This window comes from Paramormyrops kingsleyae, chromosome 7 (genome assembly GCF_048594095.1).
Source record: "Paramormyrops kingsleyae isolate MSU_618 chromosome 7, PKINGS_0.4, whole genome shotgun sequence".
In the NCBI taxonomy this organism is placed as follows: domain Eukaryota; kingdom Metazoa; phylum Chordata; class Actinopteri; order Osteoglossiformes; family Mormyridae; genus Paramormyrops; species Paramormyrops kingsleyae.
Genome location: NC_132803.1, coordinates 1580001 through 1595080, shown reverse-complemented (window position 1 = coordinate 1595080; position 15080 = coordinate 1580001). Strand labels below are relative to the sequence as shown.

The window sequence follows — 15080 nt, the reverse complement described above, 5'->3', positions numbered from 1 at the left end:
CCTCATTCTTTGGTCATTGACTGTATTTTGCATGCCCCATCCAATCAGAATGTATATGTCTTGTCTACGCGATATTTATTATTGTTTTAATTTGAATGTTTTTGTATTGTTGGCCAATTCCGTTGCATAATTATTTATAACAGCTTTTTTTAATTTATTCCTGTGCAGTACATGTTTTCTACGCAAAATACTCTGGGAATTACAATCAGAAGCAACAACGACGTGAGACAGTATAATGTCATTCCCTCCAGTTTTGGAACTGGAGTAGGAATTTACTGTAAAATGTCAATAGAAACCCTCCCAGCATTTCCCTGACCAACTTTTTATGAATATCTCCTCAGCCATTATTTTTGGAAACCTACATATATTCGGAATCATATACACGCATTTTCGCGTGATAAATGCACAACTCCATGTGCCAGTCCACATATACTATTTATTCTTACAATTAAAAAAAACGTGACAACTGGCTGTCTGTGCTTTAAAGCACGTATCTGCCCCTCTCGGTTATTGACAATAAAAGTGCCCCGTTTCACAGTCGGGCGTGGTAATCAGCGCCGGCTCCTCTCATTCTGCCTCGTTTTGTCAGCAGATCCTCCGGCGTCCTTGCAGCCAGTCGATAAGGGCGTCTTGGCTTTGCCACACTGGGGATCCCGGCATCAGTGAAGCGATTCATGACTTCCATGTACACCACTGACGGAAAGCCATGAACCCTTGTCTTCAGAATCTCTTTTGTGTGTCATCTCACAGAGAGACTCTTAAAGATTCACGCAACATACAGGCTAGTATATGTGTATATGTAAACATTGTGCGATTTCTCTTCAGAGTGTCAGAGTTTACAGCCGCGCGCCGGTGTTTCTCGGGTATTACAACAGACCCAAACTGGGCGATGACTGCAGACTCCAGTTTCGGTAAAGACCTAAGAGAAATAGCAAGCACTTTACTCTTCGGTGCCATTTTTAGCAGCGGTCTTCTAGCAAATCATCATCATCATAATTACGAGCACAAGAAATTATCATCATTTTTAATAAATATTTTCTACATTTATCTGGAGCATTCAGATTATCATTTACTGCGCGATTAGGTTTGCGTCATACAGGACAGAACACACCTTTTTAACATAAAAATATTAAATTTAATTTAATTTTTGGGAGCATGTGACGTTTACTGTAATAAACGTCGTACACAAATAGTAATTCGTTACCACTAGTGGAATACAAATGTAAATAAACACTACATTTCAGCAGCAAGGCACATTTTAGGTGAATTTAAACATTTACTTAGTTGGATGTATTATTTAATTACACCTGCATTAACAGGAAATTGCTACATGGATACTCTTGTTTTACGACACCCAAAAAATGATGCTCTTGGAGTAACGGGGAATGTTCATAGCCAAGAGAACGAAAAAGAGATAACATCTATATTACATCTATCACCAAGTGCTGAATGTGAAACCACCACTGTCAACTCAAACACTAATTTTGGTGGATGGATAAATACCGGCTCTGTGGTTTCACCAAGACGACAAGAAACAAGTTGAGATTATGCACAGTAGAAGAATTTACACAGCAGCCCATCTGTATTGGTTCTTACGCCTGGAGTTCAGTATTCTCTATACGCTGTATCGTAAATCAGTGCTTCCCTCTCAAGACAGAATTTCAATGCAGATCTGTACATTTTCTATAATAAACAATTAAGCATTTTATACAAGCTGGATAAATTGTCTTTACAACAGACGCTAAACATAAGAAAGACGCTTTTGCATTAAAATTCACATGATTGTATAAAGTCTGCTACCGACGCGAGGTTGGGAGATAAACTCAAAATGCGAAGGGCTGTAGGGTGGCAGAGAAGATGCGGCGACGACTCGCTTCGCCATTGGCTACGAGCAGAGGCCATGTCGTGCGCCATTGGCTACGAGCAGGGGCCACGTCGTGCGCCATTGGCTCAGTGGTCGAAGTCCGGGATGTCGTCGAAGGAGTAGCCGCGGTAGCCCTTGGAAGCGTAGCAGGCGATGCGCAGGTGGTAGAAGCCGGGGAGGAAGACGAGGACTCCGACGATAAGGACCGGCACGGTGCGCTGCGGACGCTGGAAAAGACAGGCGACATGTGCCCCAGGGCAGCCTGATATCAGCGTCATGCCTGGGTCACTTTCTGTTTGACCAAGCTTAACCGGTATTGGAGGTTTCAAACGCGACCTTACATGCAATGTCAGTGATTCAAAACCTGATTCCCAATGTCGGTTATTCTGGATTTAAAAGTGAAATGCAAACGTTGACAATCATAATTAAATTAGTCTGACACGAGAGCACAATTTTATATTCAGTTTCTGCGTGGGACTCCAACAGAGATGTAGTGTCACTTCAGACGAAGGACATCTGTTCGGATTTAAATAACTGTGTGTTTAGGGGTTGTTGGCTCATTGAGAAGGCTCATATACTATATAAAAACGGCGCTGTAGGACTGAATTCAGATTGACAATAAGAGTTTCCTACCCTTAAAACACTACATCCCTTCCTCGCCACTGGAGAAAGTCGTTAAATCACTCTAACGCAGTGTCTTGTCATCTCATCATGCCTACGGATGGGGGGGATCTCACAGCATATACAGCAGTCTAACCGGCGCTGTCTGCACCGTTTGGAGAGCAAAAATACAGACATGCCCAATACCAGCAATAAAATAGGTGATGAGTTAAGGATGTGTGAGGAAGACCGAGAACAAGCTGAAAGACACCGCGGATTTCAAAGCATGTGCGCTTCCCTTTAAGAGGTCCTACCAGCACACATTCAAACCATCAGCCACAGACCAGCAAAATATGCTCATTACTTATTAATATCGTAACACTCGTTTTCGAATACATTTATATCGTTTTTCTTACGAGATTTGGTGCCATTTACTTCACGAAATATAAGACAAGGCCCCTCTCAGCCTATTCCCAGTGCATAGACTTCCATTCGCCCGTAAGGTAGATTTATTTTTAACCAGTTACCATATTACGACGCGCCAAAAATATCTATCTAGCTCCATTGTTCCCATTAGCTGTAGTGATACTATTCAAGCTATTACTGTCTTTCAGATTGCTCACAGGTTGCTTTACGAGCCGACAGGCGAGTGAAGGGGAAGCACTCAGCGTAATGAGAGCAGATACTAGGGTGTCAGATATCGATTCTGTAAAGTTCAAGTTCATAAAAACAGGACTGGAAGTGCGCACTGTCTGGAGTTTGCATCCACCTCCCTTTCATCTGCAATGGGAATTTGGAAACCAAAATAACTTTTGAAAAGTTGAAACTGTAAATTTGTTGTAAAACTGTTACAGGCAATGCTATGTATATATGGACACGCACACACACACAAACAAACACACACACACACACACACACACACACACACACACACACACGTTGGTGTACCTATCTTAATGGGGACCTTCCATTCATTTCCATGGGAAAAACCCTAATCCCAATCACGACACCCTTAACCTCTACCCATCCCTAACCTTAACCATAAGTAATCAACCCAACTACTAAGACTTTTGGCATTTTTACTTTTTTGATTGCATTCACAGATTTTTTTTCTTAATATAAAACTGAAGTTATCCAAATGGGGACCTCAAAAGATGTCCCCAAAAATAGGGAAATTTCAGGTTTTACTACACTTTGGGGATAATTTAGTCCTCAAATGTAATATATGCAACCCCCCCCACACACACAAACACACACTGCATTTTCGTCTGCTCAGGGCACCCACATTGTGTTCCTTAAATTGTCATATCCCAGACCTACAGCTGGTGGCTCCTTCGACCAAAGTGGCGGCGGGTGGCTGAGCTCCATCGCAGCAGGATTACATACGCTCGTAGACCGCTACAAGATGCTACCCACATCGCTATTATTAATGACACAACCACAGCGCACTGCCATCACCAGCGCTCAGCCTAACAAGAGCGACCCCGCTAGGGGCAAAGGATGGTGGGAAGCCGGAGAGGATTCCCTGGGGAGGGCTTATGCCGCACACAGACATATGCGCATAAAAAGAAACCTAACCGCAGAATGAAACACACTAACGCAAACATACCAAAACGCAGACTGTTCATCACCCTGCACGTCAAACAAAACAAATGTTTGGTTTGTTGGTTCAACGGCATTTATGCGAGATAAATACAGTGTATATACGTGTAATATGGTAAATTAAAAGTTGCTTCCTCTGAGGTGGGGCACAATTATATCCTTTAAAGCTGGCAGCTGATTGTTTCAGTGACCCGCGACACTTACTAAGATAAGCGGTTGGAGGATGAATGAATGAATGATAGTACAAAAGACTTCACCTCCGTGTCATGCAGGGTTACTGTACAGAGTCGATTTGTACACTAGGGGGCACTGTGGCTTTGGTTACTCACTGTGACTTCAATGTATCCAGCCAGGAGCAGGGCTCCAATTACAATCAATAACGAGCCAATCAGGAACAAGAAGGCGGCCAGGGCAATCGCCTTATATGGGACTTTGGGCGGGGTCTTCTTGAACTGCAAACATAAACAGGAGCCTTTACTATAAAACGACGAACAAAGCGGGGTCTCCGCTAACTTCAGCTGGTTGGTGTCTGTCAGCCAGGGGACCGGTACAGTCCCTCTCTACTATTTTAATAAATCCTAGACAAAGCAGGCTCCACTGTCGGCACAAAGCGACTGACTCTGTCCCAGATAAGCAGATGTGGAAGATGGATTTAATAATAACAGGCTAATCATCATTATCGTTCCCAGCAGTTAAGTTAAAGCCTTCTATTAAAGGTAAAACAGCCTGGCTGTAGGGGGAAACCTGTTTTAATAAAAATCTGAATGTAACTAGGGACTATTTTATGAACCTCCGCGATTCGGGTGCAGGAGCGACTCCGGGTTGGAGTCCGCTGCCGGGCTCTGCACGCCTTAACGCCGGCGGAGCCTCACCTGTAGGTCGATGTAGCCGTCTTCGCCGTCTGGGACCCGGCAGTACTTAACATTGCTGGCAGGTAGTCCACCGGCCCCGGACATTGTCCCAGGCTGCGAAAATGGCAAGCGGCCGGGTTTGCAATGCGATCAGCCCCGAGCAGGCGTGGCTTTAGGGGGAAACGCGCCTGTCTCTTTCTGCAGCTGCTTCCTGCTTTCCGCTTCCCCACCGACATAAAAGGGAAGCGACGCGGTCGCCATAGTGAGAAGGGAAAGTGTGAAGGACTCGTCAGGGAGCGTCATCAGCCCCCCTCCCCCCCATCAGCCTCCTATCTGCTAAGCAGTAACCCTGTTCGGTCCAGCCCAGTAACCAGATTCTTTTATCCAGAAGCGGGTGGAACTGCCCCAAAGAATAAACCATAACTGTTTTATTCACGTCGTGCTGTGGAACTGACGTGAACCTATCCTGACACTGATTGTGTATTTCACACACGAGTTGGAGGCACATTTATTTACATGTCTGCAGCTCAGTGGAAAGAAATGACCTCTAATACATGCACTGGGTAATCTCCCCTGGAGGATTGTCAGCAGGGATTGTCATTTGTCGGTTAGATACTAAACAGCTTGAGGTCCTTCGCAGAGCACAGCAGAGGCACAATGGTCAAGGACACCTCCTGCAGGCTAGACAGGCAAAAGAACATCTATCATGGTGATGTCAGCACCTCAGGGCAGCTCATAAAGCTTCCACTGCAGGCCGGTCCCACTCTGAGTGCAGGCCATATCCACTGCAGGCTGGTCCCGCTCCTACTGCAGGCTGGTCCCACTCCCACTGCAGGCAATACACACTGCAGGCTGGTCCCGCACCCACTGCAGGCCACTTCCACTCCCACCGCAGGCAGGTCCTACTCTCACTTCAAGTCATTCCCACTCCAGGCTCATCCCACTCCTATTGCAGGCCAGTCCCACTGCAGGCACCGCTACTCCCACTGTAAGCCATTCCCACTCTTACTGCAGGCCACTCCCACTGCAGGGTGGTCCCACTCCCACTGGAGGCCGGTACCACTGCAGGCACTCCCAGTCCCACTGTAGGTAGGGTAAATGGTTATAAATAGCATTTGGGGTCACATTATGGCATGTTTGTGTTATTAGTTATAGCTAATAGCCTAATAATACATAATAAAAAGTATGACATCTCCCTATTTAATATTTGTTTTGTCTAAGGGTTCTTTCTCCTAACTTCAAAATTGTGTTGAAACTCTGTAGAGGCCAGAGAAAGGTGTGGCAATATAGGAAAACCTGCAAATGGATGCCAGATGAGCTTCATATTTTGTTACCCAGAACCCCTGCAGCAGAAATAGAGAAATCATTCAGAAATCATGGTGACAGTCACACTTCTGGTGGCTGTGGCGTACGGTGACTGCACATCAGCCCCCCGTTAAGGAAGGTGGGCCCCCAGGTGGACCCCAGTCAGTCTCAGTCACCCTGACTCAGCCACTAATGTGTAGCCAGAAATGCCCCCTCAGGAGGATTATGCTCCAAACTGCAGTCAAGGTCTCAGTGACCCTGACTCAGTCAAGGTCTCAGTGAAGACATTCTGACAAAAGTTCACGTTAGACAGATTAAGCAGCTTCTTCAGCAGGGCTATCAGTAAAAATGTGGCATTTCTGCTGAATGTTTAGCACACGTTTCCCTCAGTAGAAGGAAGATGCTGTTCCTTGTCTTCCTCACAGTCACAGTCCTGAGGTGACAGAGGACAGCACAGCAAGTGTGTCACTTGTGAGCAATATGTTTAAAGGAGCACACCTAGAAACGTAACTCTGAAGCTGAATGACGACACCTGGCCATTCAGACCCCTTTCTGTGCTATTTTTATCTCTGGTGTGAGTCATAGCCAATAAGAAATGAGGGGGCGGGTCTCTGGCTCATTTGCATGTTGTGCAGGTCGTGAAGCTCTCCGCTGGGAGCTCAAGCTTTCACCATGTTTCTCCAGAAGGGTCTGCAAGACACATAAACAGAAGCAAAACAATGTTACAAGCAAATCATAAATACAAATGTGTAACAATGGATCACTGCTGACAGTGCGTGAGACAGGTTACTTACTGCCCTCAGAGACAGAGAGAGAGAAGAAGGAAAGGTGAGAGAGAAAGAGTGAGTGTATTTGTGAGAAAGAGAGAATGTGTGTGACCGAGAAGGAAGGAGTGTGTGCACTGGTGACCCTGACAAACCTTCAGGTATGTGTGTGTGTGTGTGTGTGTGTGTGGGGGGGGGGGGGTAGCTAGTGTCGCACATTCTGATTTTCCTAAATGCAGTCAATAAGGGAAGAGCTTGCATTCTCTTTTCTCTAACCAATCATGACCTTCATTGTATGACATCACCACATTGTAACCAGTGTTATCTGTTAAGCAGCAAGGTACACAGATTTGTGAAGTACCTGTGTTATTGTGCAGGCCAAGCACATGCTTACCTGCAAAGGCAGTATGGAGCAATGTAAGGGAACATCTGTATTTCATGCTAATAATAATAAGCTGGGCTTAAGGACTCATGGTTAGTCTGCTGAGGAAAGGCTGGAACCAGCAACCTTCAGACCACAAAGACAGAGGTTTCACCCACTGACACACACATTACTCCCATCTGGATGGCTGGAAGCTTGAGCAATGTGGTGATGTCATGCAATTGGTGATTGGCTAAAGAGGTGAAAGACAAGCCCCTCTCCTGTTGACCTGGTGATGCGTTGAAGTCTGGGAAAATCAGGATATCCAGCTAATATCTGTTACACACACCACGGTTGAGGGATGGTGGGACTTAGCTTGAAGCCACCAGCTCTGCAGTTTTATTTCAGGCCTGAATCACACTTTAAACCCCTGGGGTCCAGCTAACTGTCCTGCTAATTACCTCCACAAAGTGATCCTGGGCAGATGTGGGTCAGTCACTTATCCTAAGGCGCTTCAGCCGCTGTGTCTCTGCTGTTTTTAGGTCCTGATGTCTCTCTTCCCCTTTTCACTCGCCTCTCATCTCTTTCATCGCCTGTTTTGCTAGGAGCGGCTGGAATCACACTTTCCACTGGAATTGCATTCTTGTTTCTTGGTAACGAAGGCAGCCTCTGCTTTCTTGGTCCTTGCTCCCCTCCTCCTCTGAATGATGGTCGGTCCTGACTGCCCCCCCCCCCCCCCCCATCGCAGAGCCACAGTGTCGTCATCTCAGACTGAGGGTACGGCGTTTGCAAGGAGGCTGGCTGGACAGCCCCTGCGGGGACGAAGGTGGAAAACCTGTCAAATTCACAGGCACATTTATTTAAGGAACCTTAAAAGTGCATCAGGGTATTAATCAATGATCAGCTGATGTAATGCAGCACACAAACCTTTGCAGAGACTCTCCCCTGCTCAGGGTTTGAGGCTGGAGCCCCATGGCTGGGATACACCCTGGAGAGGATACCAGTCCATAACATGGCACATACACATGCAACTGAACCCAGTGGGGTGAGTCTACAATGTCCCCCTACAATACCACATAAATTATCCATCCATTTTCTGAAACAGCTTGTCCTCTACAGGGTGATGGTCCAGATCCAATCCCAGAGATTACATGTGCGAGGCAGGAAACAACCCAAGATGGGGCGCCAACCCATCACAGGGCACACTCACACACCCGGGATGGGGCACCAACCCATCACAGCTCACACTCACACACCCAGGATGGGGCACCATCCCATCACAGGGTACACTCACACACCCAGGATGGGGCACCAACCCATCACCGGGCTCACTCACACACCCAGGATGGGGCACCAACCCATCACAGCTCACACTCACACACCCAGGATGGGGCACCAACCCATCGCAGGGCAAACTCACACACCCAGGATGGGGCACCAACCCATCACAGGGCACACTCACACACCACACACTCACACACCCAGGATGGGGCACCAACCCATCGCAGGGCACACTCACACACCCAGGATGGGGCACCAACCCATCGCAGGGCACACTCACACACCACACACTCACACACCACACACTCACACACGCACACCTATGGGGAATTTGGTAGCTCTGATTAGCCTCAGCATGTTTTTGGACTGTGGCATGGGACCAGAGCACCCAGAGGAAACCCCACAACAACAACACAGGGAGAACATGCACACTACACCCTCCTGGAACCCAGGCAGTGATTCGAACCCTGGTCTCAGAGTTCTGAAGCAACAGTGCTAACTAGCACACCATCATGCAGTCAAATTATCCTCTTTATTTATTTCAGTTTAACTTATTAATTGTTAGGCATGTATTGAACTCAGTCACCCAGATTAAAGAAGGATAATATTCTGCAGATAGACACTAACAGGAAGCTGAATTTAATTTTGTGATTTCATTGCTGCTGAATCTGTTTATTTCACAGCAGCTGTCTTGAAGGACCTTGTTTCTGTTGGCCAATTTGCCTGATTGTGGTGTTGTGTGTCAGTGAACATGTGAGTGAATATATGTGTGAAGGTGCATTGACTCCATTGAATCCCGCATCTGTCTGCCTTTTTTTTTTGCAGTTTTTAAAACTGCAGTGAACATACTGCTCTAGAAAAAACTGAAAACACGGCACAATATTTTGCTTCACTTATTTCTCTATTTATGGGTGTGTGTGTGTGTGAGTGTGTGTGCGCATGAATATTACATTTTTTTTTCCAAACTGCAGCCTGGTTCTTCTCTGTTTCTCATTAATAAAGGGTTTCATCTTTGCTTTATGGGACTTCAGTCCTGCTTCAAGGAGTCTGATACGAACTGACCTTGCAGTGCACTTCTCACCACTTAAATTTCCCCATTCCTTTTGAAGGTCAGTTGATGTCATCCTCTGATTCATGAGAAACTGTTGGATAAATTGATGGTCATGTCTGCCATCAGAAAGTCGCTTCTATCCTCTACCTGGCTGGCTTTTGACCATTTCCAGTGTCTCCAGTTTCACATTGTTCTTGTGTACTGCCATTTAAAAAAAATTGAGCCTGGAAATTTGTTGTGTAGCCTTCTGCCAGCAGAACCAGGATTAAACCAGGATTTGAAAATGCAGATAAAAAACGGAGTGGTCTCTTAATTTTTTCCAGAGCTGAATTTATTCAGCACTAGGACAATAAAGTAAAGAAATGTCAGTAAGGAATTTCAGTAAGAGAACATTGCTCCTTCATGGAGCGTATAAAACAGTTAAATGCGAGCCAGTCAGAGGCTCCTCAAGCTGAACATCTGCGGCATCGTCAGAGCTGGAGATACGGCCCCAGCCGACCTCCTCAGACACCCTTCTTATCCCATCATCTAGTTCCTGTATAACATCTTAAGCAGAACATTTTAGGTTGCATTGTGACTTCATACCCTGTGCTGCCTGGGATACATTCCAGCCCCCCCCCCCCCCAATTCCCCTGACCAAGATAAGCAGTAAGAAGATTAACTTAAGGACGTTTTTGCCATAAACACAATATACTGGATGGAATTCAAATAAATGCATTCTGGAACTCACCTGCTGTTCGTCCCAAAATCCCTGCAAGCCTTGGCTTTCCTCACCCTAACCTTAACCCTAACCTTAATCCTAACCCTAACCTTAACCCTAACCCTGACACCTGCCACTCCAGGTCAATGGGAGTGGCCGTCAGAGGGGCGTGGCTTTGTGAGGAACAGTTGTCAAGGCGATGAGTTGCAGTTGAGGCTGTCACATCGCTTGGCTGACACCTACATTTCTTGCAGCAAATATTTGAATTGGATCAATTCCACCCCTCCCCCATTAAAAACACTGCCCTTAGCCACTGGACAGAACATCCATGAGTCCTGTGCCAGCGGGGGCTGCCGGACACTTCTAATGTGTGTCTGATTAAGGCTGAAGGGTGGATTTTGAGAGGTTAGGTGTAAGAATGTGTCCATTTCCAGCACGGTGCCCTGATGCTTCATCCCATCATCTTTGCTATTCACCTCCTTTCCTCCATTTTGTCCTTCTCAATGACCTGGCCAACCGTTCCTTCCATCCATCCATTTTCTGAAACCACTTATCCTGTTCAGGGTCACCAGGGGTCCGGAGTCTCTCCCACAGGCTATGGGCAGCTGGCCAACAGTTGAGAAAATGAATTATTAAACAAACAATGTAATCATGCAGAGGCCAGATTTTCTCTCCAATGAATTATTTATCCACCTGGAACTGATATATGGAAATAGTTTCTGTGCCGGCACCCCACCACCACCCCCCCCATTGCACATGCTGTCCCCCCCACACACAAGGCCCCCTCCCCACAACACTGATGCTCACAGCTCCCCCTGCAGGTAAAAGTCACTTAGGTGCTCATACCATTGCGGAGCAGCCGTGTTTTTGATTTCAGTTTAAGATGAAGTGAGAGAAGTTGAAAGATGTCACATTTCAGAATGCAGGGGAGAAGGTCCTGGCTGGCAAAGGTCAGTGATGAATAATGAATGTGACCTGCTGAATAATATCAGCTCACTGAGGCCTAGTCTGCACTGGATAAGCAGTTACTCACAATGGGTAGATGAATTTATCAAGTGTGCTGTGCTGCAGGTCTGAACCTATGCTGACTGACTTCTGTGGTAAAGCTGGATCACTACTGTTAGTCGGTCCTACTGTTAGCTCTTAGATCTCTGCAAGATACCAACTGACCCGTCAGACTGATACCGACAGAACTGTCAGACAGACAGGACATTACCTGAGAAAAGAGGAGGATGAGAGGTGGACATCACCTAAGGAAGGAGGAGGATGAGACGTGGACATCACCTAAGGGATGAAGAGGATGAGAAGTGGACATCACCTAAGGGAGGAGGAGGACGAGACGTGGACATCACCTAAGGGATGAAGAGGATGAGAGGTGGACATCACCTGAGGGAGGAGGAGGACGAGACGTGGACATCACCTAAGGGATGAAGAGGATGAGAGGTGGACATCACCTAAGGAAGGAGGAGGACGAGACGTGGACATCACCTAAGGGATGAAGAGGATGAGAGGTGGACATCACCTGAGGGAGGAGGAGGACGAGACGTGGACGTCACCTAAGGGATGAAGAGGATGAGAGGTGGACATCACCTGAGGGATGAAGAGGATGAGAGGTGGACATCACCTAAGGGATAAAGAGGATGAGATGTGGACATTAACTATGGGAGGAGGATGAGATGTGGACATCACCTAAGGGATGAAGAGGATGAGAGGTGGACATCACCTAAGGGATGAAGAGGATGAGATGTGGACATCACCTGAGGGATGAAGAGGATGAGAGGTGGACATCACCTAAGGGATGAAGAGGATGAGATGTGGACATCACCTGAGGGATGAAGAGGATGAGATGTGGACATTACCTATGGGAGGAGGATGAGATGTGGACATCACCTAAGGGATGAAGAGGATGAGATGTGGACATTACCTATGGGAGGAGGATGAGATGTGGACATCACCTGAGGGAGGAAGACTGGATGCACTTCACCACCCTGCAAGTGATGGTAACAGCACTATCCAACCCATTCTTCTAGGTTATATAGTTGGGATGCCAGGCTATAGCAGGGTGAGATGCCAATTAACCTCATTCTATGTTTTTGGAAGGGAGAAAACACTCACATGTTGTTCCACAGGAGGAAACCTGCCTGCAGGATCTGAACCCAGAACCCCGAACATGTGGTCACATTACCCAGCATGCTTCTGAAGCTGGGCACCTCGATGTGAAACTGGAGTCTGTGCCAACGGTAGCTTTAAATACCCAACAGCTATTTCTGTCATTAGCTCCTGCAGGTTAAAAATAAAGCCAACAGACTAAACAAGCCGCTCTGTGACCCCCCCCCCCCCCCCATGCATGCTGCTGGACCCCTGGAGCTCCCCGGTGCAGCAGGCTGCTTCCCGCTGAGCAGGGTGTGCGATCCAGCAAAGCCAATCAAAGATAGTGTGGCTGACAGCGGGTGTCACTGCCTGTTGCCTGAGTGGACAGGAGGCATGTGGAGATGACTCATTGCAGGAGCACATGCACAGGACACATTAATCATACCAACGCACAGGACACTTCACATTAATCACTCCATACCAACACACAGGACACTCCACATGAATCACTCCATACCAACGCACAGGACACTTCACATTAATCACTCCATACCAACGCACAGGACACTTCACATTAATCACTCCATACCAACACACAGGACACTCCACATTAATCACTCCATACCAACGCACAGGACACTCCACATTAATCACTCCATACCGACACACAAGACACTCCACATTAATCACTCAATACCGACACACAAGACACTCCACATTAATCACTCCATACCAACACACAGGACACTCCACATTAATCACTCCATACCAACACACAGGACACTCCACATTAATCACTCCATACCAACACACAGGACACTCCACATTAATCACTCCATACCAACACACAGGACACTCCACATTAATCACTCCATACCGACACACAGGACACTCCACATTAATCACTCCATACCAACACACAGGACACTCCACATTAATCACTCCACACCAACACACAAGACATTCCACATTAATCCCTCCATACCAACACACAGGACACTCCACATTAATCACTCCATACTAACACACAGGACACTCCACATTAATCACTCCATACCAACACACAGGACACTCCACATTAATCACTCAATACCAACACACAAGACACTCCACATTAATCACTCCATACCAACACACAGGACACTCCACTTTAATCACTCCATACCAACACACAAGACACTCCACATTAATCACTCCATACCAACACACAGGACACTCCATATTAATCACTCCATACCAACACACAGGACACTCCACATTAATCACTCCATACCAACACACAAGACACTCCATATTAATCACTCCATACCAACACACAGGACACTCCACATTAATCACTCCATACCAAGACATACAGGACACTCCACATAAATTCCTCCATACCAACACACAGGACACTCCACACTAATCCCTCCATACCAACACACAGGACACTCCACACTAATCACTCCATACCAACACACAGGACACTCCACATTAATCACTCCATACCAAGACATACAGGACACTCCACATAAATTCCTCCATACCAACACACAGGACACTCCACACTAATCCCTCCATACCAACACACAGGACACTCCACACTAATCCCTCCATACCAACACACAGGACACTCCACATTAATCCCTCCATACCAACACACAGGACACTCCACATTAATCACTCCATACCAACACACAGGACACTCCACATTAATCACTCCATACCAAGACATACAGGACACTCCACATAAATTCCTCCATACCAACACACAGGACACTCCACACTAATCCCTCCATACCAACACACAGGACACTCCACACTAATCCCTCCATACCAACACACAGGACACTCCACATTAATCCCTCCATACCAACACACAGGACACTCCACATTAATCACTCCATACCAACACACAGGACACTCCACATTAATCACTCCATACCAAGACATACAGGACACTCCACATTAATCACTCCATACCAAGACATACAGGACACTCCACATTAATCCCTCCATACCAACACACAGGACACTCCACATTAATCACTCCATACCAACACACAGGACACTCCACATTAATCACTCCATACCAAGACATACAGGACACTCCACATTAATCCCTCCATACCAAGACATACAGGACACTCCACATTAATCACTCCATACCAACACACAGGACACTCCACATTAATCACTCCATACCAAGACATACAGGACACTCCACATTAATCACTCCATACCAACACACAGGACACTCCACATTAATCACTCCATACCAACACACAGGACACTCCACATTAATCACTCCATACCAACACACACAGACTCCACATTAGTCACTCCATACAGACACACACTGACTCATGGCTGACACACTTCCCCTGAATAAATTTACCACTTGAGTTTCATAAACCACCCAGACAGATCACTCACCATCACTCATGATTCTAACAGATAGAAGGAGGGAAGGGAGGAGGGATGGAGAGGCTCAGAGAGCAAAAGGTGAGAGGAAGAGTGGCCAAGGGTTTGGTGGGCTGCTTCTGGGAGGTGCCTCCAGTTTGAGGAGGGATGCTGGGTGTCTGATTGCATCTTCATAGGTGCTGATTCAGAGTGATGGCTTGCAAA

General features: G+C 46.6%; 1 protein-coding gene across 1 annotated transcript; it reads right to left on the bottom strand.

Annotated features, from left to right (window-relative positions):
• Nucleotides 1-1112: 1112 nt before the first annotated feature.
• On the bottom strand, nt 1113-5169 carry LOC111836237 (transmembrane protein 230-like). The gene is made up of 3 exons (XM_023797312.2): nt 4939-5169; nt 4396-4518; nt 1113-2091 (listed from the first exon to the last, which is right to left on the bottom strand). Exons 1-3 carry the CDS (start codon nt 5020-5022, stop codon nt 1951-1953), a joined length of 348 nt encoding a protein of 115 aa, XP_023653080.1. The 5' UTR covers nt 5023-5169; the 3' UTR covers nt 1113-1950.
• Between the last annotated feature and the right edge of the window lie 9911 nt (nt 5170-15080).

Bases quoted from the DNA above. Each gene is read 5' to 3' on its own strand.
- LOC111836237 (XM_023797312.2), bottom strand. From the start codon at position 5,022: ATGTCCGGGGCCGGTGGACTACCTGCCAGCAATGTTAAGTACTGCCGG. The intron at 4,519-4,938 runs GTGAGGCTCCGC...TTATGTTTGCAG, and splicing joins ACGGCTACATCGACCTACAG to TTCAAGAAGACCCCGCCCAA. The intron at 2,092-4,395 runs GTGAGTAACCAA...TGTCTTTTCCAG, and splicing joins CTGGATACATTGAAGTCACA to CGTCCGCAGCGCACCGTGCC.